Genomic DNA, 23,464 nt, shown 5'->3' with positions numbered 1-23,464 from the left:
TTTTCCCCCGTTTCTGTCTGCTGCCTGGCACTCAGCAGGGGGGGGGAGGGTCCTTCGCCATAGCGGAGGAGCTGCCCCTGCACTGGAGGCATGCCTATGGTCTACGCCCCCCAGTGTAACGTTGGGAGTAAACAAAAAGCCCTTCCAAGCGCAGTCATTTGATGGCAGAATGTCCCCCGTTAAGCATACCTATGAGATTCATTCTGCCAGATCATGGCTTTTTGCATCAGTTTGAAGGCATAAGATTGTGAGAACAGATCCATGTTAAACAAATGGTACTATAACTATAAACTGTTACGTTAGTACTTTATTTTTAGGCTGTCCGGAATTCGGTTTAAACCGACAGTACCCTACCGGCTGAAAATCAGCTGACCCGGTTGAAACCGAGTGTCACTGATTTTCAGATCTGTTGCACCTCTTGGCCACTTGGTGGAGCCAAAGCAGTACAATGGCCCCCGATTGAAGATCATATGGCAGCAGGAGTGGAGTAATGTGCAGGAGAGGAGGTAACGATGTGTGATAATGGTAGGGCGGGACTGTTGTTCTGGGGCTGGCTTGATGGTGGTTATAAATGGGCAGAGTAGTGGGAAAGGCACAGCGGGGATTCAAGTGCCATTCATAGGCAAGGGATGGGTACAAGGGCTTAGGCCTTAACAAGCTGCAACACGAAGGATATAAAGTGCGGGCAGAGGATAAGGATAATGAAGAGCGGTGAAATGCCCGTGGATAGCAAGGGGGGGGGAGGGCGGAGGGCCGTCCAGGCACTTATATGGATATGGGGGGGTGGATAATGGTCAGTACTTAACACGGCAGGGGGCGAGAAAGGCTTGGGGTAGGGGTAACGCTCGTGAGGGAGAATGGTTTCTCTGGATGCTGAAAGTTCAGTTTAGCTTTGCGAGCATGCAATGGAGCCCGCTGAACCACAGTAGGCAATAGCGGAGACCAAAGGAGGAAGCGATGTGGCCCTATGCGCAGAGTGGCCGACTTGAGAGCGGCTCAACATACAGTGAGTGATCCTGGGCAGATAGGTTAAGGTCCTCAGGCTACCACAAACGAGGTCTTTGGCCAGGGGGTGAGCACTGAATATCAGGAAGAAGGCTTCAATGTGAATTAGAATTTCGGAGTGAGGTTGAAGGGCAGACCGAGCGGGCGTGAATGGGAGCAGCAAGAGGGGATGCAGGACACCCATTTTAGGAGTTGTGCAGATTGTAATTGGGCACAGGAGCGCAAGGTTGTTACACGAGACAATTGTAGTAAATGGCAGGGTATAAGGGGGAGGCGAGGGGGGCCGAGGCTCGGACATGCTGACTCAGGAGCAGGGTGCTGTTTGAATCTCGGAGTGAAGTTTGAATCTCGGCGTGTGAGCCTGGGCGGATGATATATCTCACAGAATACCGCAAAGAAGGTATTTGTCCAGGGGTGACGCAACGGGGGCAGCATAAAAAGCACTTCAATATCAGAGACAGGTTAGAGGGAGACAAAGGGCGTAAGTGGGGGTAGCGAGAAGGGAGGGGCAAAGGGGGCCCTCGGTTCTCCAGGTTAAGTCAGGGCAGTTAGGGGTCTAATTACTAGGTTAAGGCTGGGAGCCAGGCTGCACCGGAGGAGGTTTTTGCAAGAGTCTGGCGGGTTAGGATCTATTGGGTGTTCCCCCCACATCTGGGGGTGGTGGAGATTGCTGCACCAGGCACTATAGGAGAGCAGGGATTGGCGCCATTTCTTACAAGGGCGTGATTCATTTCCACACGGGGTACCATGGAGGGGGATAGAGGCCCCAGTCCAGCAGTGTAGGGGGAAACACTGGGTGGCACGCACTTGGGAAATTTAATGCTCAACAAACTGGGCCCGACCTACAGGAAGATCGGCCATCCATCATGCAGAGCAGAACAGTGCCTCACGTGCCTGCAATCATGGTAGCGTGTTGATGTGGGGTTGGGGGGCGCAGATAAAGCGCTTTCGGCTTACAATGTAGCATTTCCGAACAAATTAAGTGCCGCCGTAATTCAATTGATGCTGGGTATAATGTTTTATTACCCCAGCAGGCGTTTTGCTGCGTCTGTAACACCGAGGTACCCGTGGCCAGGGCTTTGGCTTTAAGTAGGACGACGAAAAATCTGGTGGGTCTTTCAAATGGGCGTGGTGTATGTAATTAAGGGCGAGGCTTAAAAACACGTATGCTAAAAACCTGTGCTTAGCATAGTGTGTCGCCCCACTGGTATTTGCGTTTTCTGTCATAGCATCCCGATATATGATACAACAAGTAACATTACACATACAATGAGCCAGGTCTATTGGCTTTGTCAATGGTTGTTAGTTGCATAAGATAAATAAGCAGTAACTACGGCTTTGTTGAATGTATGCTTCAGTGCTGAATTGATGAGACACTGAAAGAACTATAACCAGTCTTGTTGAAGTCACATTAAATTATGAGCAGCGGCACTGCTGCACAGTAAAAAAAAAAAAAACACCCTGAGGGTGAGGGCAAAAATGGAGAGCCCAATAGAGACGCGTCTGACCACCTGCTTTAAGAATTGCCTGTGCCCAGCACCTGCAGGAGCTGACCCACTTTAAGTCCTGGATGTAGCCCTCTGGCAGTGTTAGCTACTTGTCGGGAATGGGGAGGTCATGAAACTGCCATGTTGAAAGCACTGAAGTGCAAACTTTCCACACTGCTCTTAACTGTGCGTTAAAACGGATTTGTAGGGCAGATTGAGTGCTTGGGTGTTTTTTCTCAGATTTCCAAAAAATGCTGCCACTGAGAAGAGAAGATACACTACTGTTTTTAAATAAACAGGGCATGTCGTGCTGAGAAATGCGAGGTACCATTCAGAATATATCTCGGAGAAGCGGCGCAAGCCTCTCACGCTACCTACAGCTGAGCTTGTATACCTGCTAAGGAAGGTAAAGGGGAGTATGGACTCCATATCCTTTTTCTTTGTTACTCCAGATTTCCCGGGAATTCTCTTTACACAAATATCACCCATCTGTTTCAAATTCTGAAAGGTTAAAAATACTATTGAGGATGCATTTATTTTTATTCCAGAGAAACTAGATTTTAACCACACTCCAGACAGGAGAGGATCTCTCAATTAATTGCCAAAGGCCACCTACATTGAAAAAAAGCATCTTGTTTTTAGGTCGGAAGGCCGTGGCAGAACACAGTAAGATGCAGGGAGGGAGGGAAACGAAGATACAGTGCCATCAGATGGGATGTGGGGGAGGGGGCGCCTCATAGCAGGCACAATGATGGGATAGGCAGGTGGGACCATAGGGCAAGGTTGTCTGTTCTCCGCCCTCAACTGCCGGGCTGGCTCCAACTCGCATGCAGGGTGGATTCAAGGAGCCGCTGGTTTCCTTGGATAGCGATTTAGGGCCCAGTCTTTATTCCCCAGCCTTTCATCCTTCCTAGACTAATTAAATAAGTTACAACTCTTTGGCAATAACCACGGTGCCAATGGTGGCGCTCAAGGGGACTTGTCTGGGGAGGGATGAAGGGGCGCAATACAGGGAGAAATGCAAGGGAGGCTGGCGGTAGTTTGCGCTGGTGGTTGGGGAGAGGACGGTCACCTTCATGAAAGGGAGGGGGCTCTCATGGCACGAGGCAATAAGGACACACAGGGATTATGCTGGAGGTGGAAGGAACAGTGGGTGGCGAGCTGGTGAGCACACACAGGCGGCGGAGCGTGCAATAATTTGAGTGTCTGGCATAGCGGCAGCAAAAAGATTACAGAAGGCTAATTGCGCCCCCCTTCCCCCCGTTGACGGACAGGGAGCAAGGAAGGTTGTCTGGTTGGTGCCAGTGCTACACCGGGAGGGTGGGGGTGTAATGTTGGGCCGCAGGAGAGACTAATTTGGCATATTGGCTGCACCGTTCTTTGGGGGTACTCGTACGAGGAGACCAGCAGTTAGGTCAAGGTCCGCGATAACGTAGTCAGTTCTCCTCTCTCAAGAAATCCAAGGTTGCACACACCCCAAAAAAAAATATGCAGCAAAAAGCAACTGTTAAACCTTACTCTGGTTAAGCATTGGCTCTACTATGAAGTTGCCTTAATGAAGTGCCAACGTTTTAGACATTTCAAATTATATTTGATAGTTGATAAAATATTTTAACTCTAAACATTTTTGCTCTTGTTTCAACTCCCCAATCCCCAATGCGTTTCCAAATGAAGCAGGCTGCTAATGCATGTTTTACTACTGTGCTGGTTTTGTTCGACTTGTATTTGTTTGGTAAAACACATCTCATCGCTACTGTTGCTGGGGAAATAAGCAGCTTCTGGCTTCCTCTTGGGAGAAATTGAATGACCACATTTTTCAATTTAGTCTGCTCTTCTCTTTCATTATTGTGAATCGTTTGTTTTCCATAGATTCACTGAAGAAGTATTGTATAGTGTACTACAATAAGTTCGACTTGTAAATATGTATTTGGACCTCATATACATTGTACGTACACTGTCTACATACCATGCATCAGTGAATAAAGCAAGCAATAATAAAAGCAAAGCTTTCCATAAATAACGGTAAAACACTGTTTCTGCTGTTTTTTTTATGGCGCGAAAATGAGTAAGCACTGAAATGCCCTGTTTTTTTAAAGTATTGAAATCACTGGAAAGCACTGAAAAAACACCACCAGAATATACCTAAAATAGAAACTGAAAACAGGAAAGCCTATTTATTTTTAATGTCAACAGTAATAAATCCATTGTCCTTGTGCCACCCTCTGTTCTTTCTCATGACCGGGCACACCTTCTATCTCTTCTTTTGGGCTAATCTAACACCCACTACCCAGCTCTCCAAGCACGCTTCATCCTGTGCACCGGCATTACTACAGAAAAATACCAGAAGGGACTTGTAGCTGTTCTGATCACAGTTTGATCTGCATTACGGTGGCAGCTAGTAGATGCTTGTTCTGTTTTGCTCCTGGTTAAAAAAAGCTGTGAATTTTGCAAGCATGCCCCATATCAATACCTTTCAGGCACAATGCATTCTCTTCTGGGGACGGGGTGACTAGAAGAGTCAGAGGTGGAGATGCAAATAATGGCTTTAAGAAGGGGCACCCCCTCCCTTCAGGGAACCTTGACTATTGATTCGAGGTGTCTGTGTGCTGGCAGTGACAGTCAGTGCACTGCTGTTCATCTGCAGCAGGTCCTGATGGGCCTGCATCATCTCCATGAAGGGCTGTGGTCAGCTGTTTCTCCAGATGTGTGCCTGTGGCCTGGGTCTTCTCCACAGCAGGCTCTGCAGGCTGGGGCCCCTCCGCAGGCGGGGGCTTCACCACGGCAGGATCTGCAGGCTTGGACCCCTCCGCAGGCGGGGGCTTCACCACGGCAAGATCTGCAGGCAAGGACCCCTCCGCAGGCGGGGGCTTCTCCACGGCAGGATCTGCAGGCTGGGGCCCCACCACAGCCTGAGGATGCTCCACAGCAGAGTCTTTGGTCACGGGCTGTCCAGACAGGTTATTCACTCTACTCTGCAAGAAAAAAAGAAATGAATGAGTTTTAATTTCTGTCTCCAACATCCAGTTCCACTGTTGTGCTCAGAGCTCATTTTGAAACTTCGCTGTCACTGACACTTGTCTTCACCCACCCACCCAGACCCCTGTGCTCTGCTTTCTTCCTAGAGCCCCATCTATGCTTCTCTCTCCCCTCCCTCTGAGAACATATATGCTTCTCTACCTTTTGCTTTCCACTTCTCAGAACCATATATCCTCCCTCGCAGGACCCTGATGCCCTATCGTTTCCTCTCTGAGGATCCCCACACCCTTCTTTTTCCTCTCTCTGAATCAATCCATGAGCCCCTACCGCCTCTCACCCTCGCTGGGACTCCAGGTTCCCCTCTCAGGACCTACTGGACTCCTCTCTATTTCCCTCTCAGGACCCTTACTCGCCAGTCCACCTTTCCATCTCCAGACCTCCACTGACCGCCACTCGAGGCCAGAACTGACTTCACAATAGCCTGCCTCACTCCCAAGGCAATCCATCTAGGGCTGCCCTCCTGCCCAAGAAACAAACTGAACACTGCAGGAGGTCAGTGGAATGCCAGAGGCAAAGCACCACTACTTCCGGAAATCCCCAGGACCCCCCCTACTCCCCCCCCCCCCAAAAAAAAACTGACTCTCCAGAAGGTCTTCTTCCGTCAAGCTCCCAGAACTTGGAAAAGTCTCTCGGAAGAACTCGGACGCAATTCAAACTGCCTAGCTTTTTTAAAATCTCTAAACACACCTTTCAGACTCCACCCGAGCTCAGCTAATTAACGGACCCATATGCTGCTACCGTGACAGCTATACATTATTTTTCTCTCTTCGTAGCCTTACATCTGTAGATTGAATCTCTCTGTAATATCAGCAATTTCTAAGTAATTTCTGATTGTTTCATGTAATGTGCTCCACTACCCATGTGCTGAATGAAGTCCGTGGAATATAAATACTTCAGGAAATAAATACGAGCTCTAATGTCTAGTGTCTCTCAAGAGCCCTAGGGCCTAATTTCTCTCTCACTTTACCCTCTCTGGACCTCTAGTTCCTTCACTTCCTTCATTCTAACTACCCTGATTTTGTTTAAGATTTCTTCACTAGTATCACTATTTATAATTACAACTCAGAAACCTATTGCCTAGGACTGTACCCTTTTTTTTTGCTTTAGCTCAAGGTGTCAGCCTAGTTGAACCCCTTAAGGATTTCCTGTCATCATCAAAAATAATAATTGCAATTGTATTTATATAGCGCTTACAACCCCTTTTGAGGCATTGAAGCACTTTTCGGCAAGTAGTTTGCAAATCCGGAGCCCAAAGGTGGATTAGTAGAGGGAAATATAAATTGTTATTGAGAGTGGTAGATATGTAAGTCTGTTAGCTGGATAAATAGGATAAAGGGTGAATAAAGGAGGGAAGAGTTTGGAAAGGCTTATTTAAGAGTAAGAAACTGCAGTAATTGTAATCGCTGTTAACTACAACTTCCCTTGGTCATTACTGGTCTAAAAGCGACAGGGCAACTGATTCATTTTTAGGTCTCGCGCCTGTGTTGCATTGCACTGCGTAGCAGTGCTCGCGCAGCGCGAGACCTTTAGTGAGTGAAAAACGGGGTTTCAGCACTGACCTAGGAATCGCACACGCTCGTGCGTGTGCGATTCCTTTTGTGCTACTCCATTGGCCTTTGCGTGCGTCTTTTTATAAAAGACTGCACGCAATTGGCCAAAGGCGGACGCGTTGCTCCGCCCACGGCCTATTGGTGTCTATTGCGCGCTTGGTGCGCGTAATAGACACCAATAGGCGTGTGGTTCAATTATCGTGCCCAGACACGGGCGCGATAATTGAAATCACGTGCTTGGCTGTGGCGCGCGCACCACTTGTTTCACTACTTCACGCACATCTGGTGTTTACTTGAAGGCCACGTTATCACAGTCTAAATATCAACCTGCCCGTGCATTGTGATCATGATATTGGCTCCAAAAAAATTGTTAAAGTAAGTGTAGATTTCCTCCTATTAACTCCGTGGTGACAATATTTCAGAGTTGATATTAATGTTGTGATCAAGTGGTTCAACCGCCTCGTGGTCAGCGTTGGGTTTGAAAAGATATTGCCTAGGTTTTTCCCCAGTAAAACGCATAAAAATCCCAGATACAATCATTTTAAGAAGAGGAGCTTTCATTCCATGGAACACAGCGCCCTGCCCATGAACTTTGAACTTAAGCTCCGCGAAGAGCGCGCTCTCCCTGCTGACCTACGAAGCGCAATTATGTGATTGGGTGGTTTGCACTTCCAGCCGATCCACAAAAATCCCACTGCAGACTTTGTTGGCATTTAACAGCATGTCAGGGGACTTCGATCTGTTTGCATCTGAAATATATGCTGGTGCTGATGTTAAAAAAACCTTGCATCTCTTATGGTCCTAGTCAGTTTTAAATGAATGATTGCAAAGCCTGTTGCTGTGTTTGTCTGACTTCTCCCTAGATTACCTGCAGAGTCTCGGCAGGCCTGAGGCATTCTCCACATCCGAGTCTCTCTGTGACGCACCAGACAGTGGGTGAGACGGTGACCCTGTTTATTCTCTCGACTTTGCAGATATTTTAACTACACACATGGTTCCAGGGATGGCCTGGCTGTAGGGGTGGGAGGGGCAGGGGCTAGTGATTCCTCCGGCTCGCTTCAGTGTGGCCCTGCCCTTGCCCTCACTCATGCAGTGTTGTTGGACTGACCATGGTCCGGGCCAAGGTACGTCACGTGCCTGGTCCTGGTGCTTGGCTTCAGTGTGTGCACCCGTTGTGTGTCTATGCTTGCCCTGGGGGGTGGATTGGTGGGTGGTCGTGCTCCTGGTGCTCAGTTTGTGGCTTTGCATGCCCCAGGTGACGTCGCTGGTCTTGTCCTCTGGCTCGGTGTGGTGGCTGGCTCAGTCCCGGCTCTTGTAGCCTGCGTGGGGAGGGGGTTGACCTTTACTGGAGTGCTGACTTTACGTCTGACGGTTGTGGCTGCCGGTGTTCTCGGGCTGATGTTTGGCCTAGCCACCCGCAGTCTCTCAGCATGAGACGCTACCCCCTAGGAGGAGGTACTTGCGGAAAGAGTGAAAGGGGTTAAAGGTCACAGGGTCCGCTCTGCTGTGAATGAGGCTTTAGAGAATTAGATCTCGGAGAGCGCCAGTTGGTTGAGATCTCAGGGGCGCATGCGCAGAAGCGCGGGTTTTTTTTAAGTTATCACTGACATTAGTCAGACCGGTCATGCAATATACTTTTATTTGAATGATTTAAGAGCTGTGTGTCCAGTTACACTGGGCCTCGGACCTGCTCTCCTCTCCTCAGGCCCTCCTCTGTTCTCTGGTGGCTAGTGTCCGTTCCTCACGGGCCTGATACAGTCTCCAGTGTCTAATACATTCTCCAGTGTCTCCCTCACAAGGCCTCATTTATTCCCCCGTATCTCCTTCACAAACATTCCCAAGTGCCTAATACACAGCATCTCATACATTCCCCAGTGTCCATGACACATTCTCCAATGTTTCCCTCACAGAGCAAAATACAATCTCCAGTGTTCCATATTCAGCGCATTCTTCATTCTGCAGTGTCTCCCTCACAGGGCCACATGCATTCTCCAGGGTCCTTTACATACTGCCTCATGCATTTTCCAGTCTCCCTCACAGACCATTCTACAGTGTCTCCCTCATGGGGCTCCATACATTCACCACGGTCCCTCACCGGGTCTCATGAATTCTCCACTGTTCCTCACAGGGCCTCATACACTCTCCTGTGTCTCCCTCACAGGGCCTCACAAACAGAACCGGCACCAAGACAGACCCTGCTACAGCACCTACAGCGCCAGCAGCACTGAGGCATGGCCTCCTACAGCGCTTACAGCACCAGCACCGAGGCATGGCCTCCTACAGCACCTACAACGCCAGCACTGAGGCATGGCCTCCTACAGCACCTACAACGCCAGCCCTGAGGCATGGCCACCTACAGCACATACAGCGCCAGCACTGAGGCCTGGTCTGTTACAGCGCATACAGCGCCAGCACTGAGGCCTGGTCTCCTACAGCATCTACAGCGCCAGCACTGAGGCCTGCCCGGCCTCCTACAGCACCTACAGCGCCAGCACTGAGGCCTGGTCTCCTACAGCACATACAGCGCCAGCACTGAGGCCTGGCCTGCTACAGCACCTACAGCGCCAGCACTGAGGCCTGGTCTCCTACAGCACCTACAGCCCCAGCACTGAGGCCTGGCCTGCTACAGCAGCTACAGCTCCAGCACTGAGGCCTGGCCTGCTACAGCGCCTACAGAGCCAGCACTGAGGCCTGGCCTGCTACAGCACCTACAGCGCCAGCACTGAGGCCTGGCCTCTTACAGCACCTACAGTGCCAGCACTGAGGCCTGGCCTCCTACAGCGCATACAGCACCAGCACTGAGGTCTGGCCTGCTACAACACCAGCACCGAGGCATGGTCCCCTTCAGCACTAGCATTGAGGCCTGGCCTGCTCCTACAGCGCCAGCACTGAGGCCTGGTCTGCTACAGCACCTACAGCGCCAGCCCTGAGGCCTGGCCTGCTACAGCACCAGCACTGAGGCATGGCCTCCTACAGCACTTACCGTGCCAGCACTGAGGCCTGGCCTGCAACAGCACATACAGCGCCAGCACTAAGGCCTGGCCTGCTACAACACCAGCACCGAGGCATGGTCTCCTACACCACCTACAGTGCCAGCACTGAGGCCTGGCCTGGTGCAGCACCTACAGCGCCAGCACTGAGGCCTGGTCTCCTACAGCACCTACAGCGCCAGTACTGAAGCCTGACCTGCTACAGAACCTACAGCGCCAGCACTGAGGCCTGGCCTGCTACAGCACCTACAGCGCCAGCACTGAGGCATGGCCTTCTACAGCACCTACAGCGCCAGCACTGAGGGCTGGCCTTCTACAGCACATACAGCGCCAGCACTGAGGCCTGGCCTCCTACAGCACATACAGCGCCAGCATTAAGGCCTGACCAGCTACAACACATACAGCACCAGAACTGAGGCCTGGCCTGCTACAACACCAGCACCGAGGCATGGTCTCCTACAGCACTTACAGCACCAGTACTGAGGCCTGGCCTGCTACAGCGCCAGCACTGAGGCCTGGCCTGCTACAGCACCTACAGCGTCAGCACTGAGGCCTAGCCTCCTACAGCACCTACAGCGCCAGCACTGAGGCATGGCCTCCTACAGCACATACAGCGCCAGTACTGAAGCATGGCCTCCTACAGCACATACAGCATCAGCACTGAGGCATGGCCTGCTACAGCACCAACAGCACCAACACTGAGGCCTGGCCTGCTACAGCACCTACAGCACCAGCACTGAGGCATGGCCTGCTACAGCACCTACAGCGCCAGCACTGAGGCCTGGTCTCCTACAGCACCAGCACTGAGGCCTGGCCTGCTACAGCACCTACAGCGTCAGCACTGAGGCCTAGCCTCCTACAGCACCTACAGCGCCAGCACTGAGGCCCGGCCTGCTACAGCACCTACAGCGCCAGCACTGAGGCATGGCCTGCTACAGCACTTACAGCACCAGTACTGAGGCCTGGCCTGCTACAGCGCCAGCACTGAGGCCTGGCCTGCTACAGCACCTACAGCGTCAGCACTGAGGCCTAGCCTCCTACAGCACCTACAGCGCCAGCACTGAGGCCCGGCCTGCTACAGCACCTACAGCGCCAGCACTGAGGCATGGCCTCCTAAAGCACATACAGCGCCAGCACTGAGGCATGGCCTCCTACAGCACATACAGCGCCAGCACTGAGGCCTGGCCTGCTACAACACCAGCACTGAGGTATGATCTCCTACAGCACCTGCACTGAGGCCTGGCTTGCTACAGCACCTACAGCGTCAGCACTGAGGCCTGGCCTGCTACAGCACCTACAGCGCCAGCACTGAGGCCTGGTCTCCTACAGCACCAGCACTGAGGCCTGGCCTGCTACAGCACCCACAGCGCCAGCACTGAGGCCTGGCCTCCTACAGCACATACAGTGCCAACACTGAGGCATGGCCTCCTACAGCACACACAGCGCCAGCACTGAAGCATGGCCTCCTACAGCACATACAGCACCAGCACTGAGGCCTGACTTCCTACAGCACCGAGACACGGCCATCTACAACGGCAAAACAAGGACAGTCACAACATGGCCTTCACAATACTGCATGCAGTTTTTAGTATATTTATAACTTATGTTATGTAACTAAAGCCTACCCTGGAGAAATAGTCCCTATTGACAACAGGTCTCGCATTACAGAACGTTTGGGCTATTGGTGTTGCATTATTATTTGCAACGCCAATAGCTCACACTTTCAGTAATGCGAGACCTATTGCATTGCAAATGCTTGTATTACTAGACGATGATCCTAGGAAAGAAAGGGAAACCAAAAAGTGGGAGCCGGGGTGCAGCTTCAGGGGGTTTGTTTGGGTGGTTAAATCCCCCCTAATAAATGTATTTTGGGATAATTTGGATACAGGTGCTTCGGTGCAGGGTTTGTCGCATGTCATCAGGAATTTTTGCACATAGATACAAAAAACGCACACCCGCTCTCTCCCTCTCTCTGTTTGGAAAAACTTCAAAAATGTTGGTTATTTGACAAACTAATGTGCTTTCTCTCACTTAGTACACCTACCAATCCGCATTCCTCTTCATTTTTACTGACCCTTAAGCCACATCTGTGTGCCCTGCTTGTCTTATAATGTATTTCAACATTATGTGCTAGCGTGATTGGGTAATCTGAAGCTCACTCCCCTCCCCCCCAATTTGAGTGACCAAGCTACGCCCCTTAGTGGGAGGTCAACTAATAGAGACTCGTTAGGCAAGGCTAAGTTTAACCAACATGGGACAAGGACTCGTTTATTAAACTGAGTACTTTACAGAGAAAACAGACCACTTTCTGGGAAAGGAGCACCAGCGCATGGTGCACATTCTCTGATTACCGAATCTTTACGGTGTATTTATTTCACTACAGAAGTATCACATCAGAAAAAATACACAGGCTGACAAGTCATGGGGTGGTTCCCGTCCATTGTCTCTTTGAAAGAAATTAGGGAAATAATTACAATTTAAAAAAAAAAAAACTTGTTCAGACGCTGCCGCCTTGGTACTCCTCTTCTCTCCTGCACAAGCTCCCCACCCAATCCTGGCGCTGCTTTCAAGAGCATGAGAGCAGCACTAAGATTGGTCTGAACGTCTCGGTCTGCCGCTCAGACAGTGCCTAGGAGTCTGTGCTGTTTCTCCAATCCGGCTGTGCAACACAGCGAGGTTAGAGAAACTTAAGTGCGTATGACTGGCCGGGCTAAGACGGCCGTCCAAACTGTCATGCGCACTTAGCAGGGTGTACTACTCATCCCATGTTAGCTGTGACGACAGCCAAGCTCCGCCCTGCCCAGACTAGGCTGGTTCTAGAGGGAAACGGGAAAAATAAAATGAGAATAAAACCAATTTATTATCATGTTATTTTTCCCGTTTCCCTCGGCTGGCTTTCAGTGAAGGGGGGGGGGGGGGGGGCGCTCCTCCACCATAGCGGAGGAGACGCCGCTACCATCAGCTGAAGTAAGTGAATTCAACTATCCAATACCCTCCTGTCAGTAGATTTGATGAAAATGCAGTAGAATATTCCTCTGCTCTGAATATGACAAGCTCTTCCACTTTCAAACTGCACTTGTTTGAAAGGCGGCTACCAGGAGCTGACCCGTCAGTTGACAAAGAAGACTGGTCCCAGGTCTGACAATCAGACTTAACCTTGTCCTATGATGGGGTGGGATACTTCTACTTCCTTCAAGAGACCTGAATCCTATAGTTCTATTCTGATTAGAGTCTGAAGCCATTTCGCTGGCGATTACATTTGCACTTTGAATGCATTGTTTCTAACATCAATACTTCTGAATTGGCATTTCTAAAATAAAAATAAAAATGAATTGATAAACCTTGTAAATAAAAATATTCTCAAAAAAAGGGAAAGGAGAATCAGAAAACAAAAAACAACTGGGATAAAGAAGAGAGGGGGGTAACAGGTAAAATGGCGTGTTCTCCAGGTAAAAGGGGGAATATAGAAGCAAAACAAAATTAAATCAATCTGAAGGAGATGGGGAACCGGAACAAAAAGAGACATAAGAGAAGGGCGGAGACAAAAAGCTGGTGCTGCTGGGTGGAAGAAAAAGAGTATAGGGGGAAACATGGTTGTGATAAAAAAGAGACAAAATTAGTAAAAATGATGTAAGTAAAAAAAGTGAAGTAAAACAATTGAGAAATATAATATAAATATGAAGTACATCCATCCCACAAGTGCTTGGTGAACTTAAAACTACACATGAAGAACACAGACAGAAGCCCAGCAGTAGAGGTCCTGTGTATCATGAAGTTACTTTTTCAGACACTTCAAGGAGATAAGCTAACTCTAGCACATCAACAACGACATGGCCAGTGCAGGACATTGAGGACTTAACCATTTGGCCTTGCCATACAACCCGTCACTGTTGGTCTGCCTGCCAGACTCTGTAGCAGGCTGCTCGAACAAGTAGCTTGTGAGGCACTGGGAGCTCAAGGCTACCTGTAAGTAGCGCTCCTGTGTGCAGACCGGCCTACTAAATTAGAAGCTTTTGCTGGGTTGAATTTATATACCTATACCAAAATTGAAAATGTAAATTCAATATTAACATTGTTTATTTTCAGAGCTCATAAGCTGATATTTGAAGGAAAATGGCTGAATTTCCAAAATATACATGAAGCTGATATTTGACTGATAAATCATGTGGCATTGGGGAGACTTTTTACAAATGTTATTACCTTGGTGCAGGAGGCACTGCAGTTATGGCTGTTATGTATTACCCATGTAGAGGCATTCCATATTGACAAATACCTTTTTACATTACAGCTGGCAACCATGCCTGATGCACTGAGGTGATCAATAGTAGTAATCTTGAATACAGTGGCCACTAATGTAATCTTGTCTGATATGCTCACTTTTAGCAAACCAATAATATTACTAGCTCTCCATGAGGTTATCTCTTATTACAGAAATGGGTGGAGACCACTTTTCTATAGGAATAGCTAAACAACTCACCCAGGAGACATAGGTCTGTGTATACATGGGGGAACGTAGCATGAATTGGCAGGTTCATAGAGGAACCAGTAAAGTTTAATGGGGATCGCCAGTCTCAATACACATTGAGACTGGTTTCTGAAAAGTGTGCCATATTTTGTTCAAGAGACATGTATCCTGCTGTGCCTGCAGCTGATAACAGCAGCAGAGGACTTCATAGAAAAGCCCAGCGTAAGTGTCGGTGTTACTTTCACACCACACAGCCACTGTGAAGGGAATTCCAAGATCACCCTTATTCCCTTGTTCCACCAGGTTTTACCTTCCCTTGGACTTTGTCAGGATTTTTTTATTGGTCCTATTGGTTGTGGAAAGGACCTAGCATTATTAAAGATGTAATCCTTTTCTCCCTACTGGCAGGCGACTGTGATATCCAAATATCCCTTTGCGTTTCTTAAGTGGTGGCTATCAATGGATGTTGGGTCAGGTGAAGACTGGAATCAGAAAATAAACAAGTCATCAAACCTAATAAAAGTCAATATCCAACCAGAGGTATTTGTTTTGCAAGGAATGATTCTGGGTGAAACATTTAAAATAAGAAATAATGTTTAAAAAAAGCAGCTCTTACAGCGCCAGAAATACATCACCAACCAATTTTTCTATTTTTAGTGGCCAGTGCCAGCCACTACAGTTTTATGGGCCAAAAATCAAACAGTCCTGAAAAACAATGTATTACAATTTTTTGTACATAAAAGAAGATGTATTTCCACTGATGAAACTAGCCCTTTCTTAGTCCGTCATCTTTTTGTGTTGCTATAGTCACCCTTAGTGGGAAGGGTATGCCCAGACATGGTTCCCGTGCTCGCTATGCCACTGGATTCAAGCTAGCCTGGCTGATGAGGTGTGATACCCCGAAACCGGTCCAAGGATGTTTGTTTTTAGGTCCAGGGAGGACCTTGTCTGGCAGTTTGGGCTGGACTAATCCTATGGGGAGCATGGTCAAGACTGATTTGCATATGGCTGGGTCCAAACTGGGGTAATATGGTGAGCAAACAAATGATGGATTGAACCCAGATCCTCGACTGGGAGTGAATATTTAACAATGTTCAGCATTCCGTCCATCATCTTTTTGTCTTGCTATAGCCTTTCTTGGTAAGGACATACAGTCCAGACAGGCTGGCTAGTGTTTTTGCACCCATTCAGAAAGCAATTTGAACTGGCCAGCCAGTGAGGGAAGGGGTCATTTTCACGGGATCTATTCATGGCAACAAAAGAGATGGTTTGGGCTGGCAAGAAGTGTAGTCCAGGCCCAAGCCAGTCATTTAGAAAACAGCTTCCGATATGGTCGCAGATGTTTCTAGTGGCTCTAGGGTTGAGGGGCGTGTGGAGTCGGTGGGAGTCTTCCCCTGCGTTGGCGTACACATTTCCTACCCCAACTAATATAGTTACTACCAACCAATAAGTCTCCCTTTACTCAATGCAAGTCCTACGAGAGACAGCAGGAAACAGAGGTCACGAACTTTAGTGATTATTACATAGGGGCCAGACTCATGGAAAGGGACTGAGTCTTATGTACCGTACTGCTGTGCTGGCCTCGGGACAGATGAGGGCCTGTCCCCTTAGAGTGGCATAACAATGCCTTATTTTCTTGTTCTTCCAGGCACCTTTAAAGATGGCATGAGAGGGGCGTGGCCAAGATGGCGGGGTGAGCGGACGCTTCCTCCCGTAGCTCCTCCGGCCCGGCCGAGCTTGAGCCCTTTTCCTATGCTTTTCTCCCCCCGCTGAGGCTCAGCGTGTGAGAGGAGCGTGGCGGAGCACCTGGTGCGCACATTGTTGCCGCTTTGGTTCGGATCGCCTCGGGGGAAGTCCCCAAAAAGTCCGATCGAGTTCGAGGAGCGACGGAGGCCTGGGAGGCGGAGCGCATCGAAGTGCTGTCCGTGCGCCTCGGCTGGGCCTGGTGCTGAAAGTTGCGATCTGGAGGGAATCTGGCCCGTCGCTCGACGGAGGGTGAAGGAGCCGCGGGAGGGGACCTGACGGTGCGGGAGACTTAGGACGGGCGCTTTGGCACTCAGACTTGTGTCGGCGACACTTCGCACTGCGGGGCCCCTGTCCCTTGACCGAAGTACGGCGGACTTTCTGTTGGGGTCGGCCCGTCTGGGCCCTTGCGTGTGACAGACTGAAACCGGTGGCGGAACCTCTTTGAGTGCTGTGCGTTTTGGGGGCCCCGGTGGTGTCGACGGACCTGGTCGTTCTGCCCTGCCCCGCCCTGCCGCCATCTTGTCCCCGAGGGATCAGTGGTGTTGGCCTTCACTGGAGCCCTTGCTGGTGGATGTATGTGACCGCCGCTGCTGCCGGGCTGACTCTCTGGGGGATGTGCTGATGAGGAGCCCCCCACTGTGGCTTCCATTGCTGTCTCGGATGGGCACCCGCGGCTGGCGGTGACCGGACTGGACCGCCATTTTGTCACCTGTGACGCAGCGGCTCTGCTTGTGGGGGGACACCCACGTCGAGCGCTTGCCAGCAGCTGGGCATCCCTAGGGCGGCTGGACCTGTGCCCGACCGCAGTGCTTGCGATGTCTGGAAGAGGCGGCTCGAAGAAGGGGGACCACACCCTGCCGGACATGCTTGGCAGGGCCCAGCAACTGCGGGACAGAACACAGCCTTCGCCGGGGTCCTCCCGGGCCTCGGCGGATGTGACGGGGGGGAGCCACCCGTCACGAGGACCTTTATGGAGGAACTGTTTAGCTCCCTCAGGGAGGACTTCCAGACACTGAAGCGGGAGGTGGCCAGCGAGGTCCGGGAAGTGCGCAGGGAAGTGGAGGGCCTTGGCGAGCGCGTTGAAACGGTGGAGACGGAGGCCCAACGCCGGGAGGAGGAGATAGTCTATCTTCAACAGGACGTTCTCCGCCTCCGGGAGCAGTGTGTTGAGCTCCAGGCCCACTCTGAGGACCTTGAGAACAGATCACGGAGGAACAACATTCGAGTGCGTGGTGTGCCGACTGCAGACGAGGGGTCCGATCTGGGGGGCTACCTGCGGGACCTGTTCCGAGAGATACTGGGGGAAGCTGCGGACTTCCCCATTAGCATTGATAGGGCACATAGGGTTGGCCGGCAGCGCCAGTCATCGGCACCTCCACCGGACATTCTGGCCTTCCTGCCCGACTTCCCGCTGAAGGAACGCATCATGACTGAGACCCGCAGGAAACAGCCCCTGAATTTCCGGGAGCGGCCGGTGGCGCTTTACCAGGACCTCTCCGCCATCACGCTGCAGAAACGCAGGTCCTTCAGGATTGCCACTGACTTTTTGCGCGAACACGAGACGCCGTACTCTTGGGGACATCCCTTCCGCCTGATCTTCCGGTGGAATGGGGTGCTACACCAGCTACGCTCCTTGCAGGACATTTGTGGAGTCCTGGGGCTTACGGCGGCGGAGGAGGAAGGAGCTACACCGTCGTGGAGGCCCTCGGAGAGACGGAGCCGGCGGAGGTCGGCGGGGCGACGATCAGCGGCCAGCGCAGGGCGTCCTGACTCCCCTACCATCAGGGCGGACATGGCCGACGCTTTGAGGGCGGCGGCCAGGGACTCGGCCGGCTCCACCGGCGTGGCCTTGACGGCCTAACACTCACTCCGGGGGGAGATGCCTTTAGCTTCTTTAACTGCTGGGTACGGGGCGGGGGGGTCGGGGGGGAGCAGATGGAGGTGAGTGGCTGGACGTCCACTTCGTTCTTTTCTACGGACTTGCCCGTTTTGGGGCTTGTCTGGGACAATGGGGTGTTTGAGTTTGCGTTTGGCTAGTTGCCAGGGTTGTGTTTTGGGTGGGTGTAGGGGTTGTTCTGGGGTTGGGGAGGTCCCGTCCGATGTTGTCCATGCCCACGCTTGGTCTGTTTTGGCTTGTCCCGCGCGGCTGCCCCGCGCGCCCTACCCGCTGATCCCCTGCCCATTGCACGGCGTTCCTGATCCCCGAGAGGAATGTCGGCCCTAAAGGTAGTGACCCTTAATGTTCAGGGTCTGAATAACCCCGTGAAGCGCAGAGCGATATTATCTTTGCTGGAGGGGACGCAGGCGGACATTTGCCTTTTGCAGGAGACCCACTTATTGTCCCGGGATTGCCATAGGCTGCGCTCTGCTAAGTTCCCTACCCAGTTCTTCTCCTCAGCAGCGAACAAGACGGCGGGGGTAGCCATTCTTCTAGCGAGCTCCTTTAGGGGGGAGGTCTTGTATAAGTGTGCTGAACAGAAGGGGAGGCTTCTGGCGTATCGCATGCGCTTAGGAGGCATAGCGTTTACGGTCGGCTCCGTTTATAGCCCAAACGACCATCAAGAACGCTTCCTAGACTCCGTGTTGGTGGATGGCACTGCTTCTCCCGACCGCCACGTCATTTTGGGGGGAGACCTTAATATTGTCTTCGATTCTGTGATGGACAGATCGGCGCAGCGCTTCCCGCAGACGGGGGAACTGTCCCAGGCTGTGAAGGCCCGGATTGCGGAAATGGATTTACACGACCTTTGGCGCTCCATGCACCCCACGGATAGGGACTACTCTTACTTTTCACACGCACACCGCACCTACTCACGGCTGGACTACCTTCTGGTGAGTGGACCGATGCGTGCCGCTGCCACGGCGGCGGACATCGGGGTCCTGACCCTGTCTGACCATTCACCAGTCACCGGCGTTTTCCAGTGGCCGGCGGCCTCCCCCTCTCGGGGGTTGTGGTGCCTCCGGGATACCCTTTTACATAAAAAGTCTGTAGTGCAGCGCATTGGAGAGGTCATACAGGACTACCTAACTCACAATAGCAACACCGACACTTCGCAGGCGACACAGTGGGCGGCATTGAAGGCAGTCCTCCGGGGGGAATTTATCTCTATCTCCGCAGCCGAAAATAGGGAGCGGCAACGGAAGAGGGATGAGCTGACCGTTCAGGTCCGGGAGCTTGAGCAGGTCCACCGCCGCACGGGGGCGCCAAGGGTGTGGAGGCAGTTGAAGGCTGCGAGGAAGCTCCTGTCGGCACTGGATCTTGATAGGGCGGAGTATGCCGCCCTACGCTTGAAACATGCCTTCTACACTGGGGGGGACAAATGTGGCAAGCTCCTAGCACACCGGCTCCGGGTCACGCAGCAGCGTGGCGTCGTGAGGGAACTGGTGGGCACGGACGGGGTGGCCGTCTCCGGGGACGCAGAGGTAGCGGAATCTTTCCGCGGCTTCTACGAGGCGTTGTATGCTGAGGAGCCCTCCTCGCCACGGGATGCCACAGGCTACTTGGAGTCGGTGACCCTTCCGGTGCTGGATCCGGTTCAGGCAGACCACCTGGAGCGGGATATCCATGTTGAGGAAGTGATTTCCGCTATCGCGCGGCTGAAGCATGGTAAGGCCCCGGGCCCGGACGGGTACACGTCTTTGTTTTACAAGACTTTTTGCACGGCGGTGGCCCCTGTCCTTACTCGGCTATTTAATTCCTTTTCCGAACCGGGAGCCATCCCACCGGATCTCCTGAGGGCAACGGTCGCGGTAATCCCGAAACCTGGGAAGGACCGGGCCCTCTGCGGCTCGTATCGACCCATCTCGCTTTTAAATGTCGACCTTAAGTTGTATACAGGGATTCTAGCGTCCCGGCTGGGTCCGCACCTCCCCGGATTGGTGGAGGCGGACCAGGCTGGCTTTGTACCCGGCAGACAGACGGTTGACAATACCAAGCGGGTGACCCATGTTCTGGAGAAGGCCTCGCGGATCCCGGGGGAGCGGATGTTGCTGTCCGTTGATGCGGAGAAGGCCTTCGACAGAGTTCACTGGCCGTATCTCGAGCTGGTTCTCAAGAAATTGGGAATCGGGGATAAGTTCCGCACCATGGTATTCAACTGTTATAAGCATCCTTCAGCGTCGGTAGGGGTCAACGGGTGTAGCTCCGGCGGATTTGCCATCGAACGCGGCACGAGGCAGGGCTGCCCCCTCTCGCCCTCTACATGGAGCCGTTTGCTCAGAGGATTCGCGATAACCCGGACGCTATTGGGGTCCGGATGGGCCAGTATGTCCACACTGTCAGTCTCTACGCGGACGATGTCCTGTTGACCTTGGACGACCCTAGGAGGTCGCTGCCTGCTTGCCTCCAGGAACTGGACGCCTTTGCCTGTGCGGCCGGCTTCAAAATGAATATGAGCAAGTCAGTGGCGTTAGACGTGTCCCTGGCTGCGGACACCAGGAGGGACCTTCAGCGACTCTTCCCCATGCAGTGGTCCTCGTCCACGGTGCCATACCTGGGGATTCTGCTGGCGCCCACATTGCCGGAGATGGTAACGGCCAATTATGCCTCCCTCAGCAGGAAGATCAAGGAGGAGCTTGGTCGCTGGAGCAAGGGCCTACTGTCCTGGTTGGGGCGAATCGCGGCGGTTAAGATGACGGTGTTGCCCCAGATACTGTATCTTTTCCGGGCCCTTCCTCTCCAGCCCCCGGTGGGCTGGATACGACAAATGCAGGCTGACATCTCCCGCTTTGTGTGGCAGGGCCGCAAGCCACGAATGAAGAGGGTCCTCTCCACGCTTGCTCCGGAGGCGGGGGGTCTCGGTATTCCGGACCTCCGTAAATACTTTCAGGCGGCACAGCTGCGTTATCTGGTGGAGTGGAGCAGGTGGGAGTCCGACAAACACTGGCTCTTTCAAGACCAGGCAGTGGCGGGCCGCACCTTACAAGAGGTTCCATTCTTGCGCCGCGCGCATCGCCCCCCTAACCTATACGCTTCTTTCGTTACGCGGGTCCCCCTGCGGGTGTGGGACGCAGTCTGTGAGACTCGGGGCCTCACCACCTTCCCTTCGCCGTTCACACCCATAGTGGGCAACCCGGACTTTTCCCCAGGGATGGAGCCGGGAGTTTTCTCCCATTGGGTGCAGGCGGGCTGCAGGGCGCTCTTCCAGGTCTATGGCCCGGAGGGAGGGATTCCTTTTCAGCAACTCCGCCAGGAGTTCGGCCTGACGGAGCTGGACAGATTGCGCTACATGCAGGTTCGGCATTGGGCCCTCCAGCCCCAAGTGCGTGACACCGCTGCTCGTCAAATTACACCGTATGAGAGGTGGCTGGCCACCCGGACCTCCGACGCTAAGCTAATTACCGATCTGTATAAGTACCTACAACCCCCGCCGTTTCACTATTACAACCCGGGGAGGGAGCGCTGGCACAGGGAATTGGGTAGGACACTCAGCCACAAGGAATGGGACAAAATTGCGTATCGGGCGCGGCACTCTGCGTATCACACGGGCCTTACGGAGACCTTTACCAAGGTGTCCACTTATTGGTACTACACCCCGGAGAGACTGCATGAAATGCATAAACACACTGACAAGGGGTGCTGGCGGGGCTGCGGGCAGGAGGGTACCCTCTCACACATTCTTTGGGATTGCCCCGTGCTGACCGCTTACTGGAAGGAAGTTTTGGACGAGGTGGATAAGCACTTTGGGATAGAGCTGCCGCGCTTCCCGGCGAATGTCCTGCTGGGCCTCCCCAATGACCTAATGTACCCACTGAAGTCCCGCAGGGGCAGGCAGATTGCGATTGCGCTGGGGTCTGCTGTCCAGAACATCCTTATCCACTGGCGCACCACCACTGTCCCCTTCATCACGGGCTGGTTGCATAGGCTTTGGCATGTGCTGGGAATGGAGAAGCTGTCACTTACGGTGGCGGGGGAGATAGACCAATTTGAAGAGCTGTGGCAACCCTTTCTAGCGCTGCTGTCCACCGAATTCCGGGAGCTCACCTGCCCGAGGTATCTTAGGCTTCTCAGGTTGACGCCGCCGGTGATCCCGGCGGACTAGATCACATGTGAGACGGGGCCCTCGGGGGGGGGGGGGGGGGGGGGGGGGGTTTGCGGGGCTTCTTGGTGAGGACTAATCTGGCGCGGGACCATAGGACGGGGGGGGTGGGATATTGTTTTTTCTTTCTTCCTTTCTTTACTGGGGGGCTGGGGGATGGGGGGGGGGGGGGTGGATTGTGCCTCGTTGAGTTGATGCTGGCTTTCATTGCTCAGATTTGGGGTGTTGGATATGCACGCAGGGATTCCATAGATTGCATTTCTAGCCTTTCATTTATTGTGCTTTTCCCCTGGCCCATCGAGCTATCCATCGCCAACCCTCTTGAGTTGCCCCCTTTTTCTTTGATTGTATTATATGTACCCTAACCTCCTATCCCCCTCCCCCATGGTTTGTTTTGTTTCAATAAAAAGTTTTAAACATAAAGATGGCATGAGGAAATGCAATTCAGGAGCCTGGAACTGAACTATACAAGAGCGATAAAATAGTTCTTGCTAACCATCTCTTTTGCCCCATTGCATTTTTCAACAATGAAAACCACAGATGCAGACCATAAAAAAAATGCCTATGACGAGATCAAAACATTGCACCGAATGAGACGGGAGCTGACGTTGGATATGAAACCTGCACTAGAAATCAACAGAAATAATTGAAATAAACACTTTTTATATTTATATTATTTTCTATTTAATTGGCGTGGACTGTTTGAAAGAAAGCATTGGTATGGTTTTAAATTAATTTACTCCCTTCCCCTCAACAATTGGAAAATTGGGAAAATCATAAGAGAACAGTCATATTATGGCACTGCACCATGTTTTCTTCCTTCACGAAAGACTATTTTAGTACTAACTACTGCCCTAAGCACAAAAGGGCCTGGACATTCTTGTTCAAGCTCTCGGATCTTGCAGTTTGCATGAGTTACTCTGTGTGACTTTATTCACCTTTGTCTCTGACCCCAGAGACCACGTGGGTGCACTTGTCCTGGTGCAAAGTCGGAATCAACGTAAGAACCTCAAAGGCTTCCTCCCAAAGGCACTCAACACTTCCGACAAAAATACAAACATGGAGGAGTTCTTGCATCCCTCCTACGCAACAGAAACACACGGAACTCATCTGCCACTGCCCAAAACCCCAAGCAACCAGCTCCAAT

At 52.0% G+C, this 23,464-nt stretch overlaps 1 protein-coding gene across 2 annotated transcripts in view; it reads right to left on the bottom strand.

The window, feature by feature from the left end:
- Window positions 1-4,523: 4,523 nt before the first annotated feature.
- The window catches only part of DPH1 (diphthamide biosynthesis 1), a 1,777,158-nt gene continuing 1,758,217 nt past the window's right edge, over window positions 4,524-23,464 (bottom strand). For both annotated transcript variants that reach the window (XM_085649080.1, XM_085649081.1), the window contains one exon: window positions 4,524-5,464. In XM_085649080.1, coding sequence (XP_085505206.1) covers window positions 5,075-5,464 — 390 coding nt within the window. In that variant the 3' untranslated portion in view covers window positions 4,524-5,074. The remainder of the gene's footprint in view (window positions 5,465-23,464) is intronic.

Source organism: Triturus cristatus, chromosome 3_2, assembly GCF_964204655.1.
Source record: "Triturus cristatus chromosome 3_2, aTriCri1.1, whole genome shotgun sequence".
NCBI classification, from domain to species: domain Eukaryota; kingdom Metazoa; phylum Chordata; class Amphibia; order Caudata; family Salamandridae; genus Triturus; species Triturus cristatus.
Note: the sequence above shows the minus strand (reverse complement) of the source record. Positions and strands in the feature narration are given on the sequence as shown.